A 16,968-nucleotide genomic window follows, 5' to 3' on the forward strand; every position below is an offset into this window, starting at 1 on the left:
GAGTCAGCAGCACCCAGGGGTTGGAAGGCTGAAAGAGGTGCCAGCAGGCTCAGGCACTACTGACAGCAATGGTGTGGCAGTAGGAGGGCCAGCATGGACCCGATGTTCGAAGTGACTCAGGAGTACCCAGGCGACCTTGCAGCCCAGGGTTTGCATAAACTGAGGGGTCTTGCACTGCTTTAAGGCCAAAACTTGGCTGCACAAACTGCCTTCATCCCAACTGCTCCACATCCCTACAGAAACCCTTGTTTCCACTGCAGAAAAAAAAATGAAGCTGAAAGCAGTAGGGGGAAGATGCTATGAACAATAAAACCCTGGTCTGGACAGGTAGGGAGCTATAATAATACTGCACAGACGAGATCTGCTAGGTGCAACAATCCTGCAGTCAAGGCCCTCCCAACCAGTTCATTTCACTAAGCATCCCAACCTTGGGGTAAAAATCAGTCAATTAAAGCTAGCACCAACATGCAGGCATTAATCTCATCTTCTAACTGCTCTGTGCACATTCTTGGGGAGACTATCTTCATGCCTACATGAGCTTAAATGTTTATCACCCCCAAAAACACAAGTGCTTTGTCTGCTGAGGTAGAGCTGGGGGACTCTGACAGACATACCAGAGTGAGACGATGTAAATTCATGTACAAAATGGGCACATCAGTCCAAATGGCTGACAGAAAAGTGTTTCAGTATCATCCTTAGCTCAGTGACATCTAGAGGTATTTCAGTTATTGATTATATTTTGCTGCTACTTAATAGAGGAGCAGATTCTGCCTTGTCAGGCCTCACAAAGAGCTTGAACAAATAGCTGTGAATCACGGACTGACACAATTAAAGAATGGAAGGTACCAAAGATCATCCAGTTCCAAGCCCTCTGTCATGGTCAGGGATACCTTCTAATAGACAAGGTTGCTCAGAGCTCCATCCAACCTGGCCTTGAACAATTCCAGGGATGGAGCATCTGCAACTTTTCTGGGGACCTTTTTCCAGTGCCTCACCACCCTCAGAGTAAACAATTTCCTCCTAATGTCTAAACCTACTCTGTTTCAATTCAAAGCTACTACCCCTTGTCCTCTCACTACATGCAACACCTCACACTTGGTTATGTTAAAACTCAGGAGATTCCTATGGGCTCATTTCTTGAGCCTGTCCAAGTCCCTCTGGTCCTGATGGTGTGTCAACCATCCCATTTTACTTGGTTTCACTTATAAATCTGCTGAGGATGTACCTAATCCCTTTGTCTACGTCATTGACAAAGATATTAAATAACACTGGTCCCATTACAGACCCCTGAGGGACGCGTTTGTCACTGATGTCCAGCTGATGATGGATTCTGAGATGCTGACCACAACCGTCTGGATGTGAGCATCCTACAAATTCTTCATCCATCTAACAGTGCCCCTAACAAATCCATCTCTCTCCAATTTAGAGAGAAGGATGTTGTGGAGGACTGTGTCAAAGGCTTTACAGAAGATAAAAGGTATCTGCACCCTGATAAAAGGTATCTGTAGCCCTTCCCTTGTCCACTGATGCAGTCACTCCATAGAAAGCCACTACACTGGCCAGGCAAGACTTGCCCTTGGTAAAGATACCAGGTCATAATTTTCCTTCTTTTCCAGGTTAAAGGGTGGAGAAGGACTGTACCTGTGCTGTAAGGTCTTCCATTGAACATGGAGTGCATAATTTATTTGGGTTTCAGCTTCCCTTACATTCAGTACATACAGGACTTGCTCTCAGTCCAGCAGCATAATGATAAGAGGTCACAGCACCTTACAGACATAGTGCTACACTTTGCTGTCCACTTTCAAGGACTACACATAGGTGCACTAAAGCACATGCCCTTTCTTCACCTGACATTTACAGACAAGAATTAAGTCTGTCAATGGATGAAACCTGCATAAAAAAGTGGATGGGGATTTCTTTTCCCCCATTATATATATTCACTGTGACCTAAACCACTGTCTGTAAACCAGCAAGCTTTAAAGGCAGATAGGTTCTTTATTTAGTAAGACCAGGCCTCATTTTCATTTAAGGTGACTGATACTGACCTGATCCCAGATCACATTCCTGACAGAGGTCTTACTGCAGGGTGGCAGCCCTTGCCTGTTTTTGCTGTGGAATGCAAATTCCCCCACAAGTTAGGTGCACTGCAGACTGGCTTCTAGAAAGGTGCAGGACAAATAAAGCTGCATGGCCACCTCAAAACTAACCAGAAAGGCTAATGACTAGTACAAAGACACACAGCTGCATTTTCAAGATGTACATTTTGGCAGCTTCCTCAGATAAACTTGTTTTCAAGTCTTTGTGTCAAATCCACTTCATCTCTTATCCTTGTGTGAAAAGGATGTGATTATCCCTTGTTAATGAAAACTGCAATGTATCAGGCTAAACAACAGGGAGCCAAATGGACCTGCTGAATCTGAATTACTCCTGATGCACAGCTGAGGCCCCTCTGCAGCCCAAAATGCACACATGGCTGTGCATGGACAGGTGAGTTTCCTCCCCTGGCTTGCCTTCTCCCATCTTTTTATGGGAGATGGGTTTGAGCTGACAGGTCATGACCCCACTCCCACAAACCAGTGAGTGAGTTGCAAAGTCACATACCATCAACCAGCTCTGAATGGGCTGCAGTTTCTCCCAGTCCATTCAAGGCAACCTCACATGGTTGCCAGTCTGTCTCTGCTCTCCCTTCACCTCCACAAGCTGGAGATACAGACAGAGCCCTCCCTTAGATAAGGTACAGCTGGTTTGCTGCAGCTGCCTAACTTTGTGGGACCAGGGCAGAATCAAGAAAAACCCAGGAGCTGCAACAAACAAGAAATTGAAGCAGAACTCAGAATTCTGCTCTACCACTATGAGTTTAAAGACTGTTGTTTTTAAATTTACTTATGTAGCCTTTGAGTACAGGACACAATAATGCCATCTTAAACACCACCTTTAATAGACACAGCCCTTATTGCACTTACCTCTTTTTATTGCACAGACAATGTAGGGACACAAACAGAACATGGGCAGAAAAAGAAGCTGCTATGTTGCTAGGAAACTAATTCAGAAAACATTGGCAATACTTACAGGGTAAGGTTGAACAACAGTAAGGAGGATCGATTCTTTGCAGCTTCTATAAAAAGAAAAAACAAAGTAAAATCAAGTAAAGAGTCATACTTTTATTCACTATTGATAACTAGCTTTTCTTTTTAATGGAGAAAACTGCAGTAATATGGAAGGATGTTTATTACAATGACATAGCGGAGTAGTACAGAGATTAGTAATATGCCAAAATAATGATAGGTATTAAGAAATAAGTTTTTTTTTCCAATCTAATAAATTGAATTGGCCTAACTTTGCAGTTTATGCTACAAACTTTTTGCTTCATCAGAGAAACCTGCATGCTGCAATAATGGTTGTCTCTAGCAAGAACAAAATAACCTTTGATTAATAGTATTAGTTCAGCATCTGTAGTCCATGAGTTTCTTTTACCTACTCTACAAATGCAAGTGACTTTTATACCGTCTATCTCTTGTACACTTCACCTGTTTGAAACAACAGCGTTCTTCTCATCTAGATGTGACCAAGTGGCCTAGACAAATAATACATATATTTGAACTCTTGGTGGGTAGATGGGGGTGGTGGATAACTGTAGAAAAGTAAAGTGGAAGAAGAAGGAAGACAAGACAATCACAGTAGATATCTCTTGTATTACCTTTTGATCAGATGGTTGCAGTGGGTGATATTAATGAAGAAAAGGTCAGTTGCCATTTTGTTGAGATAGAATTAAATTTCTCTTGGTTTTACTACTTTCAAATATAAATTGTTAATTTATGTGACTTACTACCTGGCTAAATTGACATGGAGTTGATTTTGCATGCCTAACCTCTTGAGCACAACTAACTAAAAAAATCATACTGTACTGGTCGTATATAGGGTCACCTTATAGGCAAAATGACACCTCTGATATGCAACTTAAAAAGCCAAAAGGCAAAAAAAATGGAGGAGACAATGAAGGCCTAGTCAGAAAACTGGTCTGGAAAACAGTCTATACTTGATGAAGCAAACACATTACTAAATGCCAACAGGAATAACAAATTCTACTTTTGCCAAAGCCATCAGTCATGTAAGGAGCAAAGTCTAATCTAACGTCATGAACTAAAAAAAAACTAGTTAGAGCTTCAATTTTTTTACTTCTTTTATTAGATATTTGATATTTAATTAGATATTCTTTTATTAGATATTTTACCACTTTTTTTTTTTTTGGGAATCTACAAATGCATGTTAAGAAAGGTAATTTATTTCAAGAATCTCATCATCTCTGTGCTATCCACATCTATCCAATTATTATTGCTATATTAACCTAGGCAGTTTAGTAGACAGAAAGGCTCACAGTTGTTAGTTTGGGATAAACTGCAGCCCTGGGATAACTGCACCATGACCAACAGGTCTTTTCAATTACTTTGAACTCACTACTTTATGTTTCTCATGCTGTGTATGATTACTACCACCACCACTGCCTCCTGCAGTCTAGCTATGTTAGAGAGTTCTCTTTAAAAATTAAAGTCAGCTTCTCCTGAAAATGTTTTTCTGCTATACATTATTCTTGGATTAAACCTGTCCAGGTGTCAGCTAGGCAAGATTTATCCTAGATTAGCAGGTGGGTTTTTCTTAAACAAAGATCAAAAGATATATTTGGTGGGAAGACCTTCTTGTAGGATAAACACTTGCATTGGAAGGATGCTAGACCCTGCGTCATACATTCAACATTTCAGGCTATAAGAGTTGCTCTTTTAGAGTATCTGGACACAATCATGTTAGACATTCAAAAAGTTGGTGTCAAGCACTGCACACAAATCCCTCATCACCAGAGTAAATGTAGCCTGTAAAACTTGTGCTGCCTACAAAACACATCACAGTTAGAAAAGAAGTAAGTATTTAATTATCAGCTTTTTTGATCTGCAGAATTCAGTCATGACTCCATTGCTCGTCTGAGCAGGACAGCTTATCTTCTTCACTTCTGGTATGGCTAGCATATCCTATGGATCTACATGATAAACCTGGTACAGCACTAAAGACTGCCAATTGTACCCTCTATTGTATATGTCACAAGAATGGAGAAACAATGGAATCACTGACTGTGTGATCTCTGCGTTTTGTAGCTTGAATGTATGTGGACAAACTTATGCCCCTGTGTGACAGTAGAACATACAGACAGTTAAGTTTACAGAAACAAGGTACATCATCACACTGAAATGTGAGCTGTCTTTTAAACAACACCTGAAGCACAGTGGCAAAGGCTAAAAAAACCCAATTGCAGTCTTAGTTTCACCCTGAAACGTCTTTCTTCATTTAAAATGTGGCTAAATTAAAAAAAAATGAAAAAGAAAAGCATACATTACAGTTATTTTATTACCTTTCATACTCACTTAACAACTACCTAATTATTTCTGTGCTCTTTTAGAGTCACTCAAGACCACACATCTGCAATATCAGCTTAGAAAACAAGTTGCTGACTTTTTGAGTGCTCTGCCATCTGAGTGGCTAACACCAACATCACAGCAAAATATTTCCATGTTTCTTTCATTTCCTGACATTAAAATCAAATAGTGATAACAAGGCTAAAATCTGAAAAATCTGATGGGAATTTGTGATTCATCTCTCTGTCCTTCTCCGTGTCCTGCGTGGTGATTATATTTTTCTGTTCTCACTACTCCTCACAGCTACTTAGGCTGCAACAAGAAGAGAATATAGATGGTTTAGTTTGAAAATCAAATTAAGTCTATTATAAAGGTTAAAGCTGCATTACTAAGTATCAGGCATCTCAAGCTGCATGAGGCATTAACATTCATCTACAATGCCAGCCTCTGTGAACTGGAGGCTGGAAATCACTGCCTCTCTTCTGCATCTTGCTAGATGGAAGAGAGGAAGGGCAAAGGCTAGTGAGGGACATGGGGGAATCCCAGTATCTGAGCCAAATACAGTAAGTGGGTCTGTTATTCATATGTATCCTACAGCAAATATGGCATATAAATAAAATATATATATATATATTGCTCTTAAGAAGGAAGAATGAAAAATTGCTTATGCTAATTTATAGCTTCTAGCAATTTTACATAGAGGAATACTTGGTTTCTTTCCCACTGAGGATGAACAAATAAAGAATTAATTAAAGCTATAATAAATAATATAGTTTTCAGGGAATATAATTCAGAAAAATCTTCTAACCATAACTTAGCTGTTTCATTCACAATGAACAATAAATTCTGAAACTCTTGTTCTGAAAGAGTTTTTCTTTGCTATTTTAAAATAACTCTTTCAATTTGGGTTTCACTATTGATGAGAAAGGTCTGAAGTCCACAACTGCGGATTTTGATGCCATGATCTGCAGTATGTTTTCACTACATTTTTGAAGTAAGGGAATGGAGATCAATGGGTCAAAAGCTAACTAAAAAATATAACAGGTTACCTCAAATGCCCTATTCAAAGCTAAGGAAAGTGGAAACTATCTTTCAATATTATGAATATTAACACAGTATTAATGAGCAAAGAGTTTGCAAAGTCACTCTATTGTGGTACATTTTTAATTATTTCATAGAATGAATCACAGGGTTGGAAGGGACCTTAAAACAATTTAGTTACAACTAAGGATCATTTTTATTTGAGCTGAATATACATTTTTAGATAAAACCTATTTTACAGTATTTATATTCATCCAGGGAAGTTACAAATTTCACTTCCCCAGGCTTTTATCTTGAGCAACAGTTCCTGTGGAAGAGTTTTTCCCAGAGATCCAGGTATATTTATTTCCAGGGATGAAGACATCTTCTGGAAGGACTTTGATGGGACAGACTAGACCCAATTTAAAGGCAGTTTCTTCATTCTCAGTTGTTATTACACAGCACAGACACACAGAGTGAGCCTTGAGGTCCTGTGATGATGCCAATCTGCCTGAGTTGACCTGGGGCACCTTGATAAACTATCAGACAAACTCAGTATTCATGGACACCCATGAAACAATGTGGAGGGATCCAGGGAGAAAGGGTTTAAGAAGGGTGTGCTGGGCTGTTTTTGTTACAGAAAAAGCAGCACTGTGCAAAAAACACCCAAGCTAAAAGTCCTCTGCACCAGACAATCCTCCAGCAAGAGCCATGGCATGTGAGGCTCTTCCCTTTCCATTTCCGAAGGTAACCCCGCAGAACATAAACTACAGGCAATAGTTCCATGACTCAATTGACAAGTACAACAGATCACACCAAGCTGGAAGCCATGCTACTGTGGGCAGATACCTTTTGGTCTTTTAATTACATCTACGAATAGATAATAGCTGTTTTAGCAGCAGGTGAAGCATCAAACCTCTCCAAGCCTAGGAAGATATTTTACAGAAATTTTTTTAGGTGAACACAGAAAATTATACTTTCTCTAGAGGTTGCCAATACCTGGCAGAACCAACCACTGGAAAAGTGGTAATGGGATTTCAGTCTCTGCCTGTTCAGCTGACACCTGGGAACTTTCTCTGAAGATCCTGTACACAGTGAGAGATGGGCATTCCTGCCATCACACCACACAGGCAAGACAGGGTACCACACACGGCATTACATCCCAACTCCATCTCAGAAGATAGTTGCAGGAACACAGCAAGCAGGAAGCTTAGCAGGAAACTCATGATATAAGGTACATCACCACAGAGGTGAGGTCTGGGGTCCCAATTTAGGGAGGACAGGTAACATGGCATGAAATATAGTCCAGAAGATGGGGATATGAGGCCAAGGTGACAAGCTTTGGGTTCAGACACATGAAGAACAACTTAAGAGATGAGCATCAGCTTGGATACTGTTTTCTGGAGATGACAGAACACAATAATCATAGTCCAGGTCTTATTTTTGGAGATCAGAATGGTGCATTGTAATTCCTGGTATCAGAAGGCAGAGACATCACAATCACATTTAGAAAGCTGTGGCTGCCCTGTCTGCTGATGTTAATGATACTACCTGTCCTCAGCCTTGCTGTCAATGGAGTGAAATACTCTTGACATCCAAGCAACTTCAGTTTGTGAACTCCTGAACCCTACAGTTTAATTTACATAGCCTGCTGCTTCAAAAAGTCATTAAAATTTAAGTGTGCCATCAAATATGTGAGGGCTTGCAACAGCAGAAGCAATCTAAACAAGAACTTGTGAATTTCACAAGAATCCTGATTGAATGCTTGAGCCCTAAAAACTGTGTAAGTAATGGATTCTTGAAACAGCCACTGCTACATAAAGTATAAAACACATAAGGATGGGATTATTACAACACTGCAGGATCAAACAGCAGCAGAAACACAGCTGAGTAAAAATATGCTCTGATTCAAACATAAATAACTTCAATAATAGCATACTGAAAATTACTGTCAAAGCAAATTGCATTCTGTATAAATGTTCTTTATTTTAAAGCCCTGGCATGGTGTGAAAGTCAATCTTTAAAATTGTCACAGTCTACTGCTGGCACTAATTGGAACCCTTGTTGGTAATCTCTGCAAGGGGTCAAGGAGTGAATGTGTCTGCAGGCTGAATTACACTTGCTTCCTCTGACAGAAGTGGTCCCTTCAGATCAGGGCTGTGGCACACTGGTGGGCTTTCATACAGCAGATACCATCTCAGATACCTCTGCAATAAAGGCTTTGAGAATAAAAAACTCTCCTCTTCTTTAAAGCTGTTCATCTGTCAAGCTTTCACATGTACCAAATTCACACTGTTTCCTTCTGTATTAGCACTGTGGCAAGGTGAGCCCTATAAAGTTGTTGAATTTCAGTGCTGTATGATGACTATATTTACCTATTGTCAAAATAAATCCTCCTCTCACAAGTACTCAAAATTTTCCAGTTGCTCATATTTTCAACTTTAAGGCTGTTAAAACTTTGTAACTGAGTTACCAAAATGTTGGTCAAACAGTAAATACCTGTGTATGCTGTAAATCCCTGCACATGCTGTAGAGGAGTGCTTTGGCCAGGCTGCTTGAATACCAACAGCAGTGTTACACTGCTGTCTAACTCCTGAGCAATGTTACCTGCTCCTTACTACACTGGCCTTCAATTAATTCTTGCGTGCACCTCTAAGTATTGGCAATATGCAGAAAACTTGACATTGAGGTGCCTTCCTTAGATAATAATTTTCCTACTTATGATTTATGATGGCCTCCCTCGACCCCTGAGAGCACTTGGGGTAAAACTTCAAGATGGAACTGACAACATATTAGGAGTTACTACACTGGAGTTCTCTGATCCAACAGAAGCTATATGTGCTTATTTAGGTCAGTGTATCAAAAAAAACCCAAGAGCCAGATGAGCATGTGTGTGTATCCAATGGACTGAGACTGTCACCAAGTCCAGCTGTTGGCATAACACTGCCAACACCATCACCACATCAATTAATTCATGCTGCATGAAGATGCCATACAGCCAAGGAAAAAAATGTAGTTCTTATTCCCCTATTAATTAATTGTTCAGCTGTCCTCTTCTAATTAGACTTTCTACATATTAGTTTTAAAGGATCAAAGGCAGACAAAATGAGATAATATTGGTCTCTTAGGTCACTCATCCAGGCCAACGTTCCAGTGCTAGTTTTTCTATCATTAACTACCAAAGTCTCAAAAGCTCTGATGAAATGTTAATTTTCAAAGTGTAATGAAGAAATGAATATGAGGCAGCCCCAAGACGTCTATCGATGACGTATGTTGAGAAACAGTTCTATGGAGCTTTAATACAATACTAGCAAAGTAAAATATTTACATAAGAGGTTGGTCTCACCATGGAAAGGTCAGTTCTAGTCTCCTGAAAATTTCTCATCTTTATTTGTCAGACTCTGCTGTTTCCACCATACTACAATTACTTTTAAATGGCATTTCTGTGAGCATTTTGTGTAAGCCCTTTCAGATAATTTCTAAGTGAGCTAAGTGCAATTCTGCTCTCCCATTCAGCAGCTGTCCATGCACAGATCCAGCAGACACACAACACCTGCCCACTGCTCACAATGTTCAGGGATGTTAAACCACACAATCAGTTTGGGTTCACTCATCCTTTGCACTGGCATTCTTATTGAGGATGTCCAGGAACTTGGGCTGTAACAAAACAGCAAAGTTGCAGAACAAAATGCACAACATGGCAAATTCTAACCATTCCAGAAAATCCACACCAATGCTGATATGACAGACTATGCTTTGAAAGAGTAGCATGAGCCATTCACCTGAGGAAGCCACCAAAGACTTTCATAACCAGCAATGGTTATTAAATACATTCAATTACTTCATCATTTCTTGTGTTCAGCTTTCAAAAACAGAGCCATCATGATATTTCTATAGTAGCATACATTTTCATATAAGGTTTAATTTTAAAAATGCTAAATGTAATAACACCCTTCTGTTTTCTAAAATAGCTTCTAAATTTTTGTAAATATATATGGATAGTCAAACTGAGTTCAGAGTTCACTTACTTGGGAGAGAGAAAGAAAAGAAATACAACATCTTGAGAACATCTCTGTACAGGTCTCTTATGTTCCTCTACATTATCTGAACTAGAATAAAATAAACTTTCTCATGCTCTTCTGAAATTCCAGCACTTGTTTAGACACCTTGATGCAGTCACAAAGTCTCTTGAATTTTTATTTCAATTTTGTTTCAATAGTGGAAACAGATAAAATAATGAAGGTTAAAGCTGAAGGGTACTATGAGACAACTTTTCAAACCATGGAAATTGGTGTTACTCCATTCACTTATCTCAGTATAACACAGAGATTATCAATATGATCTAGCAATTGAAAAGGATGTTTCAGGGAGTAAACATAATTCTAACACTCACATAATGAAGCCTTGTTGATTTCATCTTCTTTCTTTCAAAGAGATGCTATGTAAATTTTCACTTAGAAATAATTTCTGTCTTCTGGTAGCTTATTTTTAATGCCTGTTTTTGCTGACACTATGTTAGAAAGCAACAATCATCACTTTACTCAATAATTTTTTTTCTCTAGTCTGGATGCAGCAGATATGCTCCATGAGAAGGGAAAGTTTTGAGATAATTTGTGCTGGGCTAATAATTTGTGCTGGGCTATTTCTCTTCATTTTAAGTGGTAGAGCAGCTTAAAATTATTGTAGCAGGGGACCCCGTCGGGTAATAATTAGCATTGACTCCCATGTTTGCAGAAGGTTGAACAAAAGCTTTATTAAGCTATACTATATTACACTATGCTAAAAGCTATACTACTACTATACTAAAGAAAAACCTGTGACCCTTACAGACAGTCCCGACACAGTGTGACTCCAATTGGTCAAATGAAATCAAAACACCATCACCAGAGTCCAATTAAGAAATCCCTCTTTGGTAAACAATCTCCATAACACATTCCACATGTGCCAAACAACAGATGTAGCAAATGAAGATAAGAACTATTTTTTTTTTCTTTCTCTGAGCTTTCTCAGAGCCTTCCCCAGGATTTTCCTGGGAAAGTCTGTGTCTCTCTCTGTTCAAAGGATATGTGAATACCACATAAACTTAACCTAGAAGTCAACAAAAACTTCATGGCACAGCTAATGGCTATTTTTGCAGAAATGTAAATCTGTGCCCAGGTTAAAACTACACTGATGATCGAACAAGCAAGGTGCAGCTCTGCTGTCACAAACCATCAATCCAAAGCTGGACTGGAGAGTGGCTGCCTATGGATTTGAGGGAAAGTCTCCTTGCTGGGATGGCCACAGCATCTTCTGGAGCAGGAAAAGCAATATTGCTGTCTTCCACAACGAACACTGCCTCTAGCAGAGCTCTTGATTGTCTGCCTGGCCTTCACAAAACTTAGGCAACTGATATACTGATACTAATAGAATGCAAATATTGCTCCATTAGCACTTATATTCTCCCAACAGTTTCTCCCCTATTCTGATTTTTGACATAGATGGACATACTTTGGACAGAGAAGATCTACCATACATGCTGATGCACTATATTGTATAGTTTTGTACAGTATATTCTAGATACTATGGCAGTTAATAAAAACAATTTTTGGACATCAATAAAAACAATTATTTAATAAAATGCATTATCTAATGCCAAACACCTTGAATAAATAATTACATCAATGAATTAAAATAAACACTAGTATGACTTGTTGTTCCTTGCTGAGAAACAAGGAAATCACATACTCTAGAACTATACTTCAAATTGGAAATAAGAAACTAAAAGAAAAGATAGTTGAAGATGTCAGAAACTATAGAGTAGCAATGCCAGTATCTGTACAATTGCAAAAGAGATTTATGGGAGTTACACGTTAAAGAGGACAAAAGATCACTAAAGATGAGAAAATCTTACAGATATTTTTACTATGTGACAAATTAGCCATAATCTTTTATGATCAGAGCTTCATTTTCATTTGTACTGAAGAATTAGAAACCATTAGAGCTGCTATTCATAATCTCTATGGCACTGGCATTTTCATTTTCACATTTGGGCATTGTGTATGTAGGAATGAAAGGTCAGGCATTCACACACATGTTTCATTCCTGAAGCTATTAAAATTTTTCTTTCCTTGAATGCTTTTCAAAAAGCAGAACATGAGATAAATTTTGCTGATTAAATGTTAAATGCTTTAGGATCATCTTGTTTTAGGGAGTTATCTGAGTTTTTATTAATAATGCATAACATTCACTTAGGGTTATTTTGTGTTGGAAGTCCTTCACAGCATTGTCTTAGCTCAAAGTAATTCAGCCAATAAAGAAAAAGAAATTAAGAAGAGGAAGATGCAATCGGAAATGAGATAAAGCTCTTGAATTCTGAAGAATACTGTATTTTCACGCACTATATTACATACTGTTCTCAGTTCAATATTATTGGCTTTATCATTGTTTCTTAAAAAAACCCACAATCATTCAAAGAGTGATGGTATTTTTCTTTCAGATGTCTGAACATTATTACTTTTGCTTTTCAGTCTTATCTGCTTTTTTGGGACCAAACTATCTGATCCAATCTAAGAGCATCTCAATCCTTTGTTATGGAACACAATGCTAGAATAATGTCTTAAATAATTACAGGTTGCTGGAAATGGTTTCAAGAAGTAAATGTTCAAACAAAACAAGATTCATTCAATTCCTCATTAAGAAAAGTTTCAGCAGTGTCTTGAGCATTGTGGGCTTTATTATTAGTATTACTGTAATTATAATTGTATCTGCAAGGTTAGACAATTGATGGATACTGAGCTGCGGAGACTAATGCAGAATGATTTTTGCTTCCTGCAGCTGGAATAGAACATTGATTGGTCAGATGCCAAAGACATATCCATGTGCCACTGGAACAGTATAAGCGATGGCAAACGTGACTTCATAATGATTTGGAGGAGCAGCCAAAGGGGCTACCTTCTCAAGCTACCATTCACACAGCACACTAATTCAGACAGCAGTCCCAAAGTGCAAACTCTTTGGTTATATTTATATCCTCAACATTATTTAATTTATTTAAGAAGTAGACTGACAGGAGATGAAATTGAGACAGAACTTCTGCCAGACAATTAACCACCTGTTCCTGTTAAATTGCATTAGTTATTAAAAAGTCCTGCCATGAATATATACCATATATCTGGAATGTTTTTAAATTCAAAGGTTCATGTCCTTTTTAAAAAAAATATTTAAAGGAAAATTTTATTTACTGTGCTAAAATCAATTAGATATAACTTTAAAAATCTATTCTTTTTAAAGCTTTGTCCAAACTTTCAAAATCATATTATTAATTGTAATTTAATAAATCTTATTATTTATGCTGGTTAACCTAAAAATGCATTTATGCTGCTATACCCTTTATTTTTTTTTCCCTTTTTATGTATCACTAGAACAATACAAAAATTTTTTTTTCATTTTTCTTGGGACAAAAAATCCCTAGTATGAGTTTCTCTGAAAACTTTCAAAGCAAATGTATGCTGCTCATAAACATGGTCGTTAAGATAAAACTTAAATTATACTTAAGCAGAAATTCTTCCCTGATAAATGCAAATATATTGTAAATTATATAGGGGGAACGAATGTTTGAAAAGGGGAGAAGAAAATTGCCCTGCAGACTCAAACCAAGCATAAAATGCTGAATAGTTGCATTCTTCTATCCACAGAGAAAATGAAGACATAATTGCAGTGCAGTCGGACACAGAGATGTGAGCTCTAGTCTAGATGGGTAACACCAGCAGTAAAAATACGATGCGAGTCTCTTCAGTATCGGTTCTAAAGCCGCCCCCGCTCGCCGAGCCAAGCCGATGTTTTGGTACCCGCACCCGGCACATTCAAGTTCGCCTGGGGACACGATTCACTCAGGTGCCGTGCCCCGGCCCGCCCCAGCCCACCGCCTTCGCAGCGCCGCCACGCTCTGCGCCGCAGGAAAAAAAAAAAAAAAAAAAAAAAAAAGTTGAAAATTTACCAATTTATCCCTGTCCTCACTCGCTCCTTAGGAATGCGGGTAACAGTCAGGGCTGAAGGAAAGGACAGTAAAACAACTCTGCTCTTTAGGAAAACAGTAAGGGGGAGGGAAGCTGTTCACGGAGGAGGTGAATACATAACTCACCACATAGCTGCAGCCAGAAGGTCGTAGGAGGGAAGATGCCTACTGGTGTAGGGGATAAAGATAAAAAAGAAGGGACTGGCTCGATGTGACTTGCTAAATTGATTTAATAGGTATTTCGTACATCATTTATTTGGTGTACTTGTATTTGCTCGGCGTATGGCTGACAGGGCGCTGCTGCTGCAGCCCGCAGCAGTGCCCGAGCCGCCGCCCTGCGCTGGGGGCTCAGAGCGGTGGCTCCGGGGACAGAGCCTGTCCCGGCACAGCCCCTGCTCCCGGCACAGCCCCTGCTCCCGGCACAGCCCCTGCTCCCGGCACAGCCCCTGCTCCTGGCACGGCTGCTCTGCCGAATCAAGCGATTACTTGGCACAAAACAGTGAGATGAGTCGTCTTATGCAAGCCGTCTCTAAGCAGAAGCCGTGGTAGCGAAGGGGCGAGGGCCCATCGCCGCTGCTGCCTCTCCTCCGGCTGACTCTGAACCAGCCTGGCCGTGCCCATCGCCCTGGGCACCGGGCGGCGCTGGCAGCGCGGGCGGCACTCGCTGCCGGCAGCTCTCTGGGATGGAGCACGCAGGCACTCACTGTGAGCTGCAAATGAGCCGAGGTGAGAGATGGCAACCCAGGGGCTCTGTTGGTCCAGCCAGCACGATCAGCCACCCCCCCGCACCCATCCAAACAGGCGATTCAGCTCAAGCTGTCTCAGGGCATGAGGGACCACAGCTCAAAGCACTTCTCTAGATGCTTTCTGAGATCAAAGGGACAGCTGCAGATATCTCCTCCCATCCTCAGCATCCTCAGCAAGGTTATAGACAGCTAGTTTGGGATAAAGGCCTGGTTTTAAAGAGTTGGAAATCATAAAGGTGAATTTTCAATCAGGTGTGAGAGAAGTTTTGTTGTTCAGAAATTACCCTGGGCTGTCAAACACACAAACAGAACAGGCTCTGTGGGCTGCACACAGGCTTTTAGGCACCTTGAGTCAGCTACCTGGCCTTTGGATACTGCAGGGCTTGCTCTTGTAGTCTGAGCCAACTCATGGTATGCTGCATAAAAATGTATCCTGTATTAGCCATGTAAACAACTTCACCAAGTCTGAGAAGTATGCAGCATGAAGGTGCCCTTCCTACAGAATAACTCCTATAAAGAACAACCTTTGGGGTCTGCAGATTTCTTCTCTTGGATGAACATCCCATTTTCCTCTTTAACAGCTTGTACTTCTGTTTCATCCATAGTATGTTGACGACTTTCATTTAAAGCTAGTTCATGAACTTGAGGCATCTCAAATATCCCTCACTTCAGCTGCAATCATGAGATAAGCACAAAAAAAAAGCGCTTCAAAATCTGCTTCACTTGTACACACTGACAACAATCTATCTGTGCAAGAATAAATTCCTTGTTCCAAGGACGTGCATTAAAATTTAGTTCTCAAAGGGGACATAGGAGCAGATTTAGCATGGAAGGATGTATGTTCTTTAAGGGTAACAGGTCAAACCTCCAGATTAAAAATAGACTTGTCAAAATTGAGTCTGACAGAAATCACTGTATCTCTATGTTCCAATGGACATAATAATCTTCATTATGTAGACACAAAGTATTTTTTTTTAGTCTAATTAGACTGCAATTGTGATTTTTAAAAAGCAAATTGAATCATTATTTCAAAATTACATTTACTGCTAATGCCAGAGTGCCAAATTATGAGTATTGGCTGGCAGATTCTTTACATCTACAAGTCAGTGGTTTTTTGTGTACATGTAAGCGAGGAGAACAGTTAAACAGTTATGAATCCATCCTCAGGCATAATTTTGGCCTTTAAGTCAGCAAAAAGAGGATGAGAGCAAGAGGAAGATCTAAACAGGGAGGTCACAGGACACTGATGATGCGTTTTTATCACCTGCAGCCCTAACTAGACATCAAACTGCCCATATGCATGTCACTAATTCCTTATGTCACACATGGCAATAGAAGAATAAAAATAATGAAAAATAGTTCAAATTTACTAATCTGTTATTCTACAAAAAATAATCCAACTACTAGAAATCTTTTAAACCTTGCAAATACTTTCTTATATTTTTTCTTTGGTTGTCTTTTTTTATTTTCAATATACTTTTCGTTCCCTAATTCTGTCCTATCCTAACTAAAAGATAATCTCAGGGCAAAAGCTCTTTATCTAAAGGATCAACAGCCACAAATGCATAAAAGGACAAGAGGCAGGGGAGATAAGCATGTTTATAGAATCACATTCTCAAAGCTAATCATTAAAACAAAAAGTGGAGGAGGGAGATCAGAGAGGTTTGAGAGGGTTTATTTTGTTTATTTTCCTCCCTCTACCCTCTCCACAGCTGCAGCTCCCAAAGAATTGTTTAAATGTCATACCTTCCCCATGGCTCTTCTAAAGATCTGAACTCCAAAAGGAAAGTTTCAGGAAGGTCAC

General features: G+C 39.5%; 1 protein-coding gene across 1 annotated transcript in view; it reads right to left on the reverse strand.

The window, feature by feature from the left end:
* FRMPD4 (FERM and PDZ domain containing 4) overlaps positions 1–16,968 on the reverse strand; it is a 294,549-nt gene that overhangs the window by 27,628 nt on the left and 249,953 nt on the right. The window contains 1 exon segment of the mRNA XM_053971771.1: positions 3,070–3,115. Within this exon segment, the coding sequence (XP_053827746.1) occupies positions 3,070–3,115 (46 nt within the window).

Source organism: Vidua macroura, chromosome 2 (genome assembly GCF_024509145.1).
Source record: "Vidua macroura isolate BioBank_ID:100142 chromosome 2, ASM2450914v1, whole genome shotgun sequence".
Lineage (NCBI taxonomy): Eukaryota > Metazoa > Chordata > Aves > Passeriformes > Viduidae > Vidua > Vidua macroura.